Raw genomic sequence first — 16550 nt, 5'->3', positions numbered from 1 at the left:
AAGCTGCAGCTGGACGCACTTCTCACAGTTGTAGTTGTCAGGGACACTGGGGGTCTCCCTGCCTTCCCACATTCAAGAGGAGCATTCAACTACCCTGCCTGGCATCTCTACTGTCCCAGCTGAGCATCTATAAAGAAGGGAAGGAAAAAAAATTGAGCTTTTCTTTTCTTTTGCTTTCTCTGGCTGAAGTCTCTCTTCGCAGAAACCTCGAAGAACTAAAGCCTCAAGATCACCACTCTCACTCTGTGCACTCCGACGACAACCGCTACAACAATGCTGCTGTACTTGCCCCCGACTTCCTTTAATTTACTCTTACTAATCAATCCCAAACACCGAATGGTTGCCGGTCAAAGCTTTCTTTTCGCTGTAATGACCTGCTGCTGACTTTTGCACTCAGGCAGTGGACCTGATTGAAGTCCCCCATTCTCTTTTTTTTTGGCATGTGCCTGCGTGCGTGCCAGTCTGTGCGTGTGCATCCGTGTGTCCGTGCGTGCGTCTGTGCATGCTTCCGTGATGATGGATTTTTTTCATGGCTTTTTACAAGGTGTGGAGCGAGAGAGAGACTGTGTGACCACCACTCCTCACACAGACATTTTCGCAGTATTTTCCCTTTATTTTACGAGGTTGAGTTGCGATCTCGACACCCAAACTGGTACGGATAGAAAGCGTACTCGGGGGCGGACCAAACTAGTTTTGAACCTGGGAACCTCTGCTCTCGGGTCCAGCGCCAATGTCGTTGCACCACCAGCCGGCCCGAAGTCCCCCACTCTCAAAACTTCTGATGTCGTGATTGGCCACTGGTCAAAGCTCTTTTTGAGTGTGCCTTCAGGCTCCTGTACCTCCTTCCTAATGGCAACAATGAGAAGAGGGCATGCCCTGGGTTGTGGGGGTCCTTAATGATGGACACTGCCTTTCTGAGGCATCGCTCCTTGAAGATGTCTTGGATACTATGGAGGCTAGTGCCCATGTTGGAGCTGACTAATTTTACCACTATCTGCAGTTTACTTCAATTCTGTGCAGTAGCCTCCACCCTACCCCACCCCACCGCCATATAAGACAGTGATGCGGCCAGTTAGAATGCCCTCTGTGGTACATCTGTAGAAATTTTTGAATGTTTTAGGTGACAAACCAAATCTCCTCAAACTCTTAATGAAATATAGCCGGTATGTTGGAGGATGCAATTGTCAAAAGCATTGTATGAAGGCAGTGCATTATCTGCACTAGGGGCTTGCAGTGATTTTCTACATTTGTTGGTTGTCTGTTATGTCCAATAATGATGGGAAACCTGCTCAGGAGAGTTTTCAAAATGCAAAAGATGTTGCACTCGGCCAATTCCATTCTCTAGACCTCGGAAGTCCAGGTCCACTGGTACGAGCAATTATGCTCATTTACATCAAACGCACGCAGTTACTCCCTCACTCACACACACAGCTACTCCCTCACATGTGCGCATAGCCGCTCCCCCACACGTGCCCACAGCCGCTCCCTCCTTGACAGGTTTATTATTAATATTTGTATATTAAATAGTTGGATTAAAATAGGTGTAAAAACATAAATAATTTTTAAAAATGTGAGGTAGTGTTTGTGGGTTCAATGTCCATTTAGGAATCAGATAGCAGAGGGGAAGAAACTGTTCCTGAATTGCTGAGTGTGTGCCTTCAGGATTCTGCACCTCCTTCCTGATGGTAACAATGAGAAGGGGGCATGCCCTGGGTGATGGAGGTCCTTAATAATGGATGCCGCCTTTCTGAGGCACCACTCCTTGAAGACGTCTTTGGTACCCAAGATGGAGCTGACTAATTTTACAACTTTCTGTAGCTTCTTTCAGTCCTGTCAGTAGCCCCCAACCCCCACCCCCATACCAGGCAGAGATGCAGCCTTTCAGAATGCTCTTTATGGTACATATATAGAGATTTTTGTGTGTTTTACGTGACAAGCCAAATCTCTTCAAACTCCTAATGAAATATAGCTGCTGCTTTGCCTTCTTTATAGCTACATCGATATGTTGGGACCAGGTTAGGTCCTCAGAGATATTGACACTCAGGAGCTTGAAATTGCTCACTCTCTCCACTTTTGATCCCTCTAGGAACACTGGTTTGTGTTCCCTCGTCTTACTGTTTCTGAAGTCCATAATCCTCTCTGCTAAATGTTCACCCTATTCACCATTACTCATTATTACTTCTGTATGAACAATGTACACGTTATTTACATCTTTCCTGAGGTAGATGACCAAAACTACACACAATATTCCAAATTAGGCCTCAAAGTCTTATACAGCTTCAATAGAACATCCAATATCCTGTACTCAATACATTGATTTATGAAGGTCAATGTGCCAAAAGCTTTCTTTCTGACCCATCTACATTTCAATGAATTATGGATCTGTATTCCCAGATCCCTTTGTTTTACCATACTCCTCAGTGCCTTACTGAGGAGTGTGGTAAAACAAACTGTCTCACTGTGTAAGACCTACCCTGGTTGGTCCTATTGACGTGCTCACCTCACACTTATCTGCATTAAATTCCATCTGACATTTTTCAGCCCATTTTTTCATCTGGTCCAGATCCTGCTGCAAACCATGATAGCTTTCCTCACCGTCCGCTACACCCAAAATCTTGTTGCCATCGGCAAGTTTACTGATCGAGTTAACTACATTATCATCCAGATCATTTATATAGATGACATACAACAACAGACACAGCACCAATCCCTGCAGCACTCCACTAATCACAGGCCTCAGTCAGAGAGACAACCATTTACTATCATTCTCTGGTCTCTCACACAAAGCTAATGTCTAATCCAATTTACTATCTCATTGCAAATGCCAAGGGACTGAACGTTAGCTAAGTTTTTTCAACAGCACTGCATCTCCAAAACCCTTGAGCACCAACTTCTCTTTCAGGATGCACACTGCCTGGATTTGGAAATATATTGCTGTTTCCTCATTGTTGCCTGGTCTAAATGATGGAACTCCTTATCCACCACACTGTGGGAATACCTTCTCCAGAACAACAATGGTTCAAAGTTCAATATTCAAACTCAAAGTAAATTTATTGTCAAAGTACATATTTGTTACCATATACTGCCCTGCAATTCATTTTCTTGGAGGCATCTACTGGAAAAAAGAAATACAATAGAATTTTACAAAAAAAAACTATGCATAACAAAGACTGACAAACATCAATGTGCAAAAGAAGACAAAAATAATACTGAGAACATGAGTTGTAAAGAGCCCTTGAAAGTGAGTCTGTAGGTCATAGAATCAGTAGAGTAGTGGTGATTGAAGTTATCTATGTTGGTTCAGGAGCTTGATGGTCGCAGGGTAATGAGAGGGAAGAGGATCCAGAGGAGTTCAGAGTTCAAAGTTAAGGTAAAGCTCAAAGTATATTTATTATTGAAATACGTACATTTTATATAACCTTGAGATTCATCTCCTTACAGGCAGCCACAAAACACAGAACCCATTAAAAATAAAAGGAGACCATCAAACATCCAGTGTACAGAGAGAGAAAAAACAAATTGTGCAAACAATAAAAGCAAGCAAACAGCATTCAGAACTAAAGTTCGCAAAGCCAGGCATCACTGCAGCTGATCCAGAGGTCCACTAGGTGCAAGCCACAGCTTTGTTAGAATGATCCCAGAAAAGAAAGGATTAATGTACAAGGAGCAATTGATGGCTCTGGGCACTGTAGTCATTGAAGAATAAAGAGGGATTTTATTGAATATTGAAAGGCAGAGATCAGAGGTTCCTTTTTAATGCCATGGACCAATAATATTAAGTGAGGAGTCTGTGGAGCCCAAGTTGGGAACCCCAGGCCTAGATAGAAAGGGTGTTTCAAATAATGGGAGTATCTAGGACCAGAGGGCACAGACATTGAGTAAAAGAATGTCCCTTTAGGACAAAGATAAGGAGGAATTTTTTAGCCAGAGGGTGGTGAACCTGTGGAATTCATGTCATTGGGTATATTTAAAATGGAGTTTGATAGGTATTTGATCAATAGGGGCATCAAAGGTTATGAGGAGGTTGAGAAGGAAATAAATCAGCCATAATCGAATGGCACAGCAGACTCGATGGGCCAAATGGTCTAATTCTAACTGTTCCTGAACCTGGTGGTGTGAGACTTAAGGCTTCCGTACCTCTAGCTTGATGGTGGTAGCGAGAAGAGGCATGGCCTAGATGGTGGGGGGGTCTTTCATAAAGGCAGCTGCTTTCTTGTGGCAGCTCTCCTTCTTAATGTGTTCAGTGGTGGGGGAGGGCTTCAAGCTGATGGTACATTAATGACTTCCTAAAAGCACTAAGGAATGACTTAGCATGATTGTCTAGGCCCCAAGGCCAGGAACTGTATTTCTCAATCTGACTGACTCCTGAGTCCTCCTTTAAAATGCTCTTGCAAAGTGCTTAACCCAGGGTCCATGAACCCCTTGGGGAGGTCCATGCATTGACTCCAATCCAGGGAGTCTGTAAACTTGGATGGGGAAAAATTACTTCTTTATTTTCACTAACTGAAATTTTGCATTTCCGTCATGGGCACTAGACTCCATAGTGTTTGAGACATTTTCAAGGAGCAATGCCTCAGAAAGGGGACGTTCATCATTAGGACCCCCATCACCCAGGACATGTCCTCCTCTTATTGCTACCATCAGGGAGGAGGTACAGGAGCCTGAAGGCACACAATCAATGATTCAGGAACAGCTTCTTCCCCTCTGCCATTGGATTTCTGAATGGACATTGAACCCATGAACACTACCTCAATAGTTTTTATTCCTAATTGTTGCACTGTTTATTTAATTTAGCTATTTTATTTATACATATACTGTTCTTACAGCTTTTTTCTCTATCATTATTTATTGCATTGTACTGCTGCCACAATGTTAACAAATTTCATGGCATATGCCGGTGATTCTGATTCTGGAGTGATGAATGTAGACAACAAACCACAGTAGTATTAGCAGTACCTGTCACTTTGTCACAATAGAAATCACAGATATTTTCATATCACATTACTGTTTAATGTTCTTACTCAAGCTAAGCACCAACGGCATTCACACTGATATGCCTTAAAAATAATTTTAAACTTGCCTATATTTTAAATGTATAGTTCTGTTATTTAATGAATTAATAAAGAAGCACATATATTACTATATCACAATTTGTTTTAATATTTTGATAACTGTATTTCTATATAATTGGTTTCTTTCGTAACCCTATGTATTTTATTTTATATATTTAAATACAGTTTTAAAGGGGTCCACAGGCTTCACCGGATTGACAAAGGGATCCATGATACAACAAAGGTTAAGAACCCCTGGCTGAAACCAAATTGTTGGTCATATATATATGGTTACTTTAACATTGTTTGTCTGATTATGCTCCAGGGAAATTTTGCCATTACAGGCGATATATAGTCTACGTTGGTACCATTGAGCTGCCTGACAATTCTATTTCACACAGTGAAGCTGAGAAAGAGAGGGAAGGTCATGCCTCCCAATAACTCAGCAAATTTATCCTGTAGCCAGAACGTGCACTACAATGAGCCTTAACAATCTCGCAGTTAGAAATATAACCAGGACATATCCATCTCATCTGCTGTTCAGATGGGTGGTCTTGCCTGAGGCAGATAGTTGTGGGATTAAATCCCAGTTCAGTGCTTAAAATCTAAATTCCAGGCTGGTACTTCTGGAGGCAGTACTAAGGAATTACTGGACAGAATTAGAATTAAGTTTAATACTGTATCACTTAATATCAGTGTGGGCATGTGGCCAAGTGGTTAAGACATTCATCTAGTGATCTGAAGGTTGCTAGTTTGAGCCTCAGCTGTGGCAGCGTGTTTGTGTCATTGAGAAAGGCAGTTAACCACACGTTGCTCTAGTGTCTGTGCGAGGAGTGGCACCCCACACAGACTTCCAATCTGCGCCTTGTAAGGCATGAAAATGCCCGACGCAGGCCTCTCATGGTCTGAGTCGATGTTCCCTCCCTCCCTTAATATCACCCACATATATCAGAAATTTGTTGTCTTTGCAGCAGCAGTACAATGCAATACATAATAATGGAAAAAAACTGTGAATTATCATATATATAAAATAATTAAATTAAATAATTGGTGCAAAAATAGAAATAAAAATATAGTGAAGTATTGTTCACAGGTTCAAAGTAATTAGAAATTGGATGGCAGAGGGAAAGAAGCTGTTCCTGAATCACTGAGTGTATGATTTCAGGCTTCTGTACCTCCTCCCTGATGGTGATAATGAGAAAAGGGAAAAGGGTCCTTAATGATGGATGCTTTCTTTTTGAGGCATCGCTCCTTGAAGATGTCCTGGATGCTACGGAGGCTAGTGCCCATGCTGGAGCTAAATTCATAAATCTCTGCAGTTTACTTCGATTCGACTGTCGGAAGTGGCAGCTTTTAGGTGTTATGTTGAATCAAAGCCCTGTCTGGTTCCTTTGCGTACCATCTCACAACTTCAATAAGGGCTCTTCCCTGTGTATGAACCACTATTTTTCCCTCTACTGACAACATAAAGTATTTTCTTTTATTACTGCACTCCATTTTATTCTGACAGCTTTTGTCCATCAGTTTGCTGCAAGGTTTTCAACATTAATCATTTTCAACAGCTATGTTTCAGAGGTAATGGCATTGTTTAAAAATGGCTTGGGACATCCTGAGGGTATGCAATCCTTCATAGAAATGCAAACCTTTCCTTTTGTTTGTCACTCCCTGCATGAAACATCATGGTTTTGCTGTTACTTCCATTGGTATCAGTTACACGATCAAAAACAGAAACAGGTTTATCACTGGCATATGTTGTGAAAATTGTTGTTATGTGGCAGCAGTACATTGCAATGCAAAATAATAAAAAATGTAAATTACAGTATGTATAGTAAACCTGATTCTGATCTTGTGATTGATACCAATGGAAGTAACATATATATAATTCAGACCAGGTGTAAAGCAGAGCAGGGTAGTACAGATAACACACATATAACTCACAACAATTTAGAAAAGTAAGAATTAAAACTACAAATGAATGATGCATAAATAAACAAAATAAAGTCCACAAATTAAATATTGAGGCTCCTGTAACTTCTCCCTGATGGTAGCAATGATTAATAGATTTTGAATGATAGACCTACCAATCTCTTCAGGTTCATATAGCACTGTGCAAAACTCTTAGGCACACATGTACAGCTGGGGAGCCTAAGTCCTTTGCACAGCACTGTAGTAATTTTATGTATTGCACTGTACTGCTGCCACACAAAGAAAAACAAATTTCATGTGAGTGATGATAAACCTGATTCTGATATGGGTCTGTATTGCGAACTGAGGGTGGGAAGGGGGCAGGGAGAGGGGAATCATGGTTGGAAAAATGGGAAGGGAGAGGGGAGGGAGCAGGAAGCACCAGAGAGACAATCCATAATGATCATTAAACCAATTATTTGGAATCAATAACCTTGCCTGATATTTCAGGGCTGGGTGTGCTTGCACCCATCCCATCCCCTGTCCCTGGCACCCCTTCTCTGCCACCAGTACCACACCCCTCCAGCGGTGCTCCATCCTCATTATTCCCAACATCCTCTGGGTCCACCAGATATATATCAAAGGGTAGATGTCAGACTAAGAGTGGTTCACTGATCCTCCAGGTTCGGGGGTAACAACCCTGACTGGTCAAAAAAAAATTATTACAGAAACAGCAAGGAAAAAACCTTCATTGCTACCTTAAGTGTCAGTGGCATAATGGGCAGTAAGTAAGTTCCATGGAGAAAAATAATGAATGACCATAAATTATATGAAGGGAAAACTATTAAATTCAGAGGTGAAGACTTGGCTCGGCTATATCCTGGTCCTTGACTTCACCAAACACTGTATCCCTGTCTCTGAATTTACTTGCATATAATGTAGAGAAACAGCAAAGAACCATTATTGAACAAATTCAAACACAGCTACATAAGGGAGATACTAAAGGTTTAGGAAACGAGGAAGAATTTAAAGAGCACCTGAATGAAAGGAACCAACAAGAAGACCACAACCTTATTGTTGTGTTTGGAGGCTTGCGTGTCTCAATGACCTGGCGAGCAATAATGGCTGGAGTCAGTGCCTTGTGCTTTGACTCTTGGTAGGGTCATCCATGCCAAATAGGTCAAAGGGTAGAGGACAGACTAAAAGTGGTCCACTTGTCCTCCAGGTTTGGGGGTTCAGTTCAGGGCTACAACCCTGACTGGGTCAAAAAGAAATAGTTATGGAAACAGCAATGAAGAATCCTTCTATATCTGTGTGCAACTAAGGACAGACAGAGATGGAGGACCTTCACTTCTGCCCTTAACACCAGTGGCATAATGGGTAGTAAATAGGTAAGAATTAAAGGAAGTGCGGTAATGAGGCAGACCAGTTGTGGACGACCTATAGGTATGACTGAATCAGTTCAGATTCGGAGGAGAAGGTATCCCAGAAAGATAAAAGACTAGAAGAAACTACATAGTTACTAAGCTTTAATGGCAAGAAATAGTACTTTACCAATTTCCAATTTACCAAGCAACTACTGGCAGATTCACAATTTCCATTGTAATTATAATAAGTACTGTATTGATCCTGAGTGGGGAATTCTTTTGTTGCAGCAACAACTTTACAAACACACTTAGCAGTGTGAAGACTTTAATAATAATTATGTACAGAATAATAATATTCACAATAATATACAATAATGTGCAAGAATAATGTACAAAATAATAAAGCAGAGACTATTGTACTGTGATGTATGTTCTCCTATCGCACAGAGATGAACTGTTGCATATGCTTATTGCATCTGGTAGGAGAGATTTTCTGTAACGATCCTTGTGACAGCAGAGCTGAATGAGTCTGTTCGAAAGGGTGCTCCACGGCTTATTCAGTAGGTCGTGGAGAGGATGTACCTGATTGTCCATAATGGATAACAGTTTGTTTAGTGACCTCCTCTCCACCACTAACTCAAAAGAGTCCGTATTGTAGCCAAGGATGGGTCCAGCCTTCTTGACTTTATTTAGTCTTTGTGAATCACAAGCACTGATGCTGCTCCCCCATTGTAAAGCAGAAAAGAAGACTGCACTCGCTACAGCAGACTGGTAAAAGATCTTCAATATCCTGCTGCACACATTGAAGGATCTCAGCTTCCTTAGAAAATAGAGTCTGCTCATCCCCTTCTTATAAACAGCTTTGTTGTTGGTTTTCCAGTCAAGTCTGTTGTCGAGGTGAACACCCAAGTATTTGTACTCCTCCATCACCGCAACTTCTTCTCCCACAATATATACAGGACTCATCACAGCCCTCTTCCTCCTAAAATCAATCACCATCTCCCTGGTTTTGGCCACATTCAGGAGCAGGTGATACCTAATGCACCACTCCACAAACTTGTCTACCAGTCCTCTGTACTCTGACTCCTGATCATCTCTGAGACTCTCAACCACTGCAAAGTCATCAGAGAATTTCTACAAGACTCAGAGTTGTACTGAAAGTCTGTGGTGTACAGTGTGAACAGAAACAGAGACAGGACATTCCCTTGTGGTGTTCCAGTGCCACTCACCACCACCTCAGACAGAGAACTACCCAGCCATACAAACTGGGGTCTATCTGTTAGATTTCAGTAATCCAGGAGATAGTGGGACTTGTCTACGCTCATCCTTTGCAGCTTCTTGCTCAAAAGAGATGGCTGAATTAACCAAGTGTATGTTACTTTACTGACACAATGGCTCAAGTACACTCAGTGGCCACTTTATTAGGTACACTTGTAAACCTGTTCGTTAATGCAATTCTTTATTAGCTAATTATGTGTCAGCAACTCAATGCATAAGTTCATGCAGACATGATCAAGGGGTTCAATTGTTGTTCAGACCAAACATCAAGATGAGGAAGAAATGTGATCCAAATGACTTTGACTGTGCAATGATTGTTGGTGTCAGATGGGGTGGTTTTTGTATCTCAGAAACTGCTGATCTCCTGGGCTTTTCATGCACAACAGTCTCTAGAACTTACAGAGAATGGTGCAAAAAACAAATCCAGCAAGCAGCAGTTCTGTGGATGAAAATACCTTGTTAATGAGGGATGCCAGGCTGGTTCAAGCTGACATGAAGGTGTCAGTAACCCAAATAACCATGTGCTACAACAGTGGTGTGAGGAAGAGCATCTCTGAACGCATAACATATCCAACCTTGAAGTGGATGGGTGGGCTACAGCAGCAGAAGACCACAAACATACACTCAGTGGCCACTTTATTAGGTATAGGAGGTACCTAATAAAGTGGCCACTGACTGTACATTTGAAAAATGTTTTCTGATATCTTGATTATCATCATTCAAGTACAAATTAACTGATCACTCATCTCATTTGATGTTTGTGGGTGCGATATGCACCTCTGGGGATGAGAAATCAAAAATTCATTACTTGAGAAATGTTTTGGCATGATCTGAAGGAGTTAACTATACAAGAAATGTGGATTTTTAGGTCATGCCTGGAGTCACCTTGCCCATCTCCCACAAGAGGACAGTGGGTGCTCTGCAGGTGCCAAGCATTATAAACTGATGTGCCCTTCTCAGACTGATTGTAAAACTCAATGTCACTGGGGGAGAACTCATTTGGTTAGCATCACCAGGACAAAGAGGTCCATGTAACAGCTTGCCAAATCAACACCATTGATTACACTTCAGGAAATATTAATGGCCTCAATGATAATTTTATAAACGGTCCACCCCTCCTTCACTTTCCAGACAGTCCTCGCTGTTCTGGCACCTACACATTAGTTTGTCAAACGAAAAGGGCAGTCTAAATATAAATTGTTATCGTCACAATTGGCAGGTTTGCTCGGTGCACCAGACCAATATTAGATGGTTCCCTACACTTCAAATAATACTCCACTGGCCATCCGTGGCACAATATAATTATACTTCTCTTGTATTTACGATTTGCTTTAAAAAAGTTTTTTTAAATTTAGAATTCGATTCCAACAATGTAAGCAAAGGCTTTCTCACACACAACTCCCGGTTTAGTTCGTGCTCCACAACATAAATCAGTGTTAAATCACTAACACGAGTAAATATGCAGATGCTGGAAAACCAAAACAACAGACGCAAAATGCTGGAGGAACTCAGCAGGTCAGGCAGCATCTATGAAAAACAGTAAACAGTCGACGTTCCGGGCCGAGACCCTTCTTCAGAAATGTTTACCGTTTTCCATAGATGCTGCCTGACCTGCTGAGTTCCTCCAGAAAGCAGTTTCCGAGCACAAGTTTGTGTGCGTGGACAGGTTGGGGGCAGTGCATGCTGCAATCAAGGTGGACAATCGATTTAGTAAATAACAGATTGCATTTGGCGCCTATCGTTATCGAGAGTCTGAGCGAAGCTCTAATTTGAAACCACTTACCCGGTATCCCCATATCCAAATCTTCATAGTCCTCTTCAGTCACATTTCTTGAACTTTCATGTGTTAATCTATTTCCCATTGGGTAATATTGAACGTTGAAAAGGGGAAATAGATAGACAAATTTTGTCCCGGTTTACATCCAATTCACGGAAAATAATTGGACCGTTTCCCCTTCCAGATTGGGCAACCAAGTCACAGTACAGCAGAGGTTCTCCGGTGGTTTAAGAAGCGATAGGGGGCAAGATAGAGGAGTCGTCGGGTCGTTTCTGCTCCACCTCTCTTACTCCCTCCTCCCAGCAGAGCTGCCGTCGCAGTGTTACTCCAGATCAACGGCGGCGGGGTAGACAGGATGGGGCAATGCTCTCCCACCGCGTCGGCGCTCCAAGAAGCGGAGATTTAATGCGCGGAAGCGGAGATTTCCTTCGGAAATCCGAGCGCTGCTTTTTGAGTCGCCAAACTCATCAACCACGCAACTTGGCGCACGTTTCTCCCTGGTCACACAAAGCGCATGTGTCTGGAACAGACGATTTGGATGTAAGTCTCTACATCAGTGTTTATAACTATCTTTCTTTCTGTAGGGCAAATTTAATGAGTGGTGGCGGGAGTGACTGTTTTAAAAGATTTGTTTGATGGATAATAGCTGTCAGGGCAAAATATTTTTACTTAATGATAACTGGTTTGCAAGTTTTATTGTGTGAGTAGCAGCAGCTCAAATGAATGCACAAATCCAGTCCGCATTTGAGCACTCCTCCAAAAACTGCTGAGTTGTAAAATTAATCAGCTCTATCATGGGCACCAGTGTCCGTAGTATCCAAGAGATCATGGAGCGATCCCTCCAGAAAGACGCCTCCATCATTATGGACTCCTCACCCATGGCATACCCTCCTCTCATTGGTACCATCTGGAAGGAGGTACAAAGCCTGAAGGCACACACTCTGTGGTTCAGGAACAGCTTCTTCCCCATCCGATTTCCAAATGGGCATTGAGCCCATGAACGCTACCTCACTACTTCCTTACTTCTGTTTTTGCACTAGTTATTTTAATTTAACTATTTAATATACACATATATACTGTAATTCAGTTCTTTTCTATATTTATCATGTATTGCATTGTACTGCTGCCACAAAGTTAACAAATTTTACAACATATACTGGTGATATTAAGCCTGTTTCTGATTCTGACCTCTTTTCAAATTCTGGCTCATTGCTAAGCCCTCTTGTAGATATTGACAATCGCTTGCCCCCTAGAAATGAAGGCTGAACTTCCCAGCGCAAGGCTGGTTAAGTGGCGTCGTTCAGCAGCGCTGTTTGCGGGAGCATCTTAATGCATACATTGTTTTTTCTATCTTTCCTTCATATTAACAATGCCGAAACCTTTTCTTTTCACGAAGGATGCACTCTCGCCCTGCTCATGAACCGTTTGTCCCACTCCCATTAGGGAGGAGGCTAGGCAGCATTCACACCAGGACCATCAAACTCAAAAGCAGTTAGTTCGGCAAGTGGTCGAACTGATCAACACCTCCACCCACTAACCCACCACCAGCACGTTTATCATTTCCTTTCAGAGTCACCTTCTGTACAGATACTCCTGTACTTAGCATCACTTCATGTACATACAATAAGTCTATATAAACTAATCTTATATATTTATACCTGTGTTTTTATTGTGTTCTTTATGCTTGTTGTGTTTTTATGCTGCAGCTGATCAGGAACAGCAATCATTTTGTTCTCCTTTACATCGGTGTACTGAAGAATGACAACAAACAATCCTGAATCTTGAAAAAAGTAAACACGAGGAATTCTGCAGATGCTGGAAATTCAAGCAACACACCTCAAAGTTGCTGGTGAATGCAGCAGGCCAGGCAGCATCTCTAGGAAGAGGTACAGTCGATGTTTCGGGCCGAGACCCTTCATCAGGACTGAATTAGTCCTGACGAGTCCTGACGAAGGGTCTCGGCCTGAAACGTCGACTGTACCTCTTCCTAGAGATGCTGCCTGGCCTGCTGCGTTCACCAGCAACTCTGATGTGTGTTTCTTGAAAAAAGTACTTCATTGTTCTTTGCGGTGGGCTGAAAAGGATGTGGACAATATTTTTTTCCTTCTACTGATACTTCTCAGTACTTTTGCAAACACTGGGACAATTCAGAACCCCATGCGAACTCTGACAAACTTATCACAACTTGAGCAAATAGTTTGGCTCCCTTGCATATACTGGCCCATGTAAATAGACCCCTTGAAAATGCTGACAAACTTCTTAAACCTACCCTTGCTGTTTTTCTCACACTCCTTAACTCTCTTGCAAATCCTGGCACTCTGCCCCAATTGCCTTACAATTCCTCACATATGCCCCAGACCCCTTCCAAATATTGGAGCAGTCCACAATCCTGTTGCAAACAATGGCACACTTTCAAACACCTTGCAATAGGAACAGATTTACAAGCAGTTTGCAAACACTGAAACATTGCCTATGTGCCTGGCAAATTTTAACATATATTCACAGGGACCTCCTGCAAATACTGGCTCACACTTTCAATTAATATCTTCATGCAAACCTCTCTTGTACATTCCTGGTAAATGTGTTGTTCTTTTAAAATCTTCGTGTCCCTGTGGATATTGACAGACTTTCAGAATAATTTGGTCAAACTGTGTCAGCCAAGTACAATGTACCCCTGAGTTATGGCAGTCCAGTTAACAAAAAATTGGCCTTATGGAATTTAAAATACACTGCCAAAGAAACTGAGATACAGAATAAATAATTGTTCTTAAGGAAAACATGCAAGGGGAAATAAACAGTAAATGAAACACAAGGTAAAAGAAACAGTTTTTGACAAGGGTTTGTCAGATTCAGAATCAGGTTTAATATCATCAGTATATGTCATGAAATGTGTTAACTTTGAAGCAGCAGTACAATGCAATGCATAATTATAGAGAAGAATAACTGAGTTACAGTACAAATATATATTGAATAGTTAAATTAAATAAGTGGTGCAAAAAACTAGAAATAAAAAAGTAGTGAGGTAGCGTTCATTGGTTCCAAGTTCATTCAGTAATCAGATGGCAGAGGGAAAGAAGCTACCCCTCGATCGCTGAGTGTTTGTCTTCAGACTCCTGCACCTCCTTCCTGATGGTAGCAATGAGAAGATGGGGTCCTTAATGATGGACACCACCTTTTTGAGGCATCTCTCCTTGAAGATGGCTTGGATACTATGGAGACAAGAGGATGCCGTCCAAGTTGCATGCCATCTTGGACAATGTCTCCCATCCACTACATAATGTATTGGTTGGGCACAGGAGTACATTCAGCCAGAGACTCATTCCACCGAGATGCAACACAGAGCGTCATAGGAGGTCATTGCTGCCTGTGGCCATCAAACTTTACAACTCCTCCCTTGGAAGGTCAGACACCCTGAGCCAATAGGCTGGTCCTGGACTTATTTCCTGGCATAATTTACATATTACTATTTAAATATTTATGGTTTTATTACTATTTAATTATTTATGGTGCAACTGTAACGAAAACCAATTTCCCCTGTGATCAATAAAGTATGACTATGACTAAGCTCATGATGGAGCTGACTAAACTTACAACTCCCTGCAGCTTACTTCAATCCTGTGTTACAGAAAATCACAATACAGTTGGTTTTCCAGTACAAGCCCTCCATAATGTAGGGGCGAATTGTTCTATTTATTAACGTTTAGAAGCTTTACATGGTGAGCTGATGAATGTTCATTTTGAGGGAGGAAGGTCAGAGAGAAAAAAAAATGCTCCAACCTGCCTCCTATATACCAGAATCTACATCTATATCGTTATTGCAACTGTTTATATAGATGCCTTCCATTTATGGGATATGGTATTTTCTCTGTTCATTCAAAGCAGCAGGAGGGTCCAGGCAGTTTCAATATGATTTTATACCATTTACATCTTCTTATATACAAGTTGTCCATTTATCTTTATTTTGAGGCCTCCATCGGTCAGGGTTGACCATGGATGCTGCGTCCTATCAGTCTAGATACGCAATCCAGGGCAATACAATATGGAGAGCAAGCTGTTGCCCATGTAGCAAGCTCCCCCTCTCCACACATCTGATGAATCCAAAGGAATGGCAGAGACCGATACAGTTTGGCACCAGCAGTATCACAGGAGTTGGTAGTCAACATTGAACTCAATGTCGAGACTCCAGCTATGGATTTTTCCTTTGGGACTTACTCCCGAAGCCTTTCCCATGAGTGGTACAGCTGCAAGCAGTGGAGGTTTGAAATCAGAGTTTTCCTTCTCCTAGATGAGCTGTTGACCATGGCTGATGAGCCCCAGCTACTCAGTGACTGGCATTTGCCCCTTCTCCTGTCAGTAGAAATGGTTCCGCCGGGGTTAGTAGCTAAGTCACAGCTGAAGGCCAGGAACTGGACTTGGTTGTCAGAGGCTATTTGAGATGCACACCTTTGGGAGCATTTAATAGGTAGTGGGAGCTTGTTCCCATTACTGCCCTTGGCTCTAACAACCTTAAGGAACCATTTATCTTTATACTACTTCGAGGTTCCTTAAGAACTTCCTGAGGATAAATCTGCATGATTTTGTCGTACTACTTAAGAACCATAATTGTTATTGCACTTTGCATCAGTGACGAATATTTGCTCTCAAGACAAACAACAAGTCAGCCAGCATTTTGCACAAAGAACCCTCTCAACTTGTTCAGCTGAACATCTATGGAATGTTCACTTTACTCAGATTTCCAGAATTTGCAGTACTTTCCTTCACAGAAGGTGTTGCTGCTGGTATGAGATTAATTCTACACCACAATGAATTAGCACCTTCAGTCCTTTATATTCTGTGATCAACAGCAAACAGTCATTAGAAACATACACCAGAAGCGGACCCTTGGGCCCACTGTGATCATAACATCAAAAGACAAAGAAGCAGTTTTGGCCATTTGGCCCATCCAGTCTGCTCCTCCATTTGATCATGGCTGATTTATTTTCCCCTCCGCACCCGATTCTCCTGCCTTCCCCCCTTAACCTATGACACTTACATATCAAGAACAGATCAACCTCCATAGGCATCTGTGGCAATGAATTGAACAGATTCACCACCCTCTGGCTAAAGAGATTCCTCCTCAGGGACATCCTTGTATACTGAGGCTGCACCCTCTGGTTGTAGGCTGTCCCACAA

General features: G+C 42.0%; 2 protein-coding genes across 7 annotated transcripts in view; one reads left to right on the top strand and one right to left on the bottom strand.

Moving 5' to 3' along the window:
- Positions 1-11845, bottom strand: part of epoa (erythropoietin a) — a 65680-nt gene extending 53835 nt beyond the window's left edge. The window contains exon 1 of one of the 2 annotated variants that reach the window (XM_072258352.1): positions 11385-11845. In XM_072258352.1, the coding sequence (XP_072114453.1) occupies positions 11385-11463 (79 nt within the window). In that variant the 5' untranslated portion in view covers positions 11464-11845. The remainder of the gene's footprint in view (positions 1-11384) is intronic. The other variant, XM_072258350.1, reaches the window with a different exon arrangement.
- Positions 11657-16550, top strand: part of LOC140197845 (uncharacterized) — a 239412-nt gene continuing 234518 nt past the window's right edge. For all 5 annotated transcript variants that reach the window (XM_072258346.1, XM_072258348.1, XM_072258347.1 and 2 more), the window contains exon 1: positions 11657-11918. In XM_072258346.1, the coding sequence (XP_072114447.1) occupies positions 11742-11918 (177 nt within the window). In that variant the 5' untranslated portion in view covers positions 11657-11741. The remainder of the gene's footprint in view (positions 11919-16550) is intronic.

This window comes from Mobula birostris, chromosome 5 (assembly GCF_030028105.1).
Source record: "Mobula birostris isolate sMobBir1 chromosome 5, sMobBir1.hap1, whole genome shotgun sequence".
Taxonomy (NCBI): domain Eukaryota; kingdom Metazoa; phylum Chordata; class Chondrichthyes; order Myliobatiformes; family Myliobatidae; genus Mobula; species Mobula birostris.
This window is presented reverse-complemented; position numbering and strand designations above follow the sequence as displayed.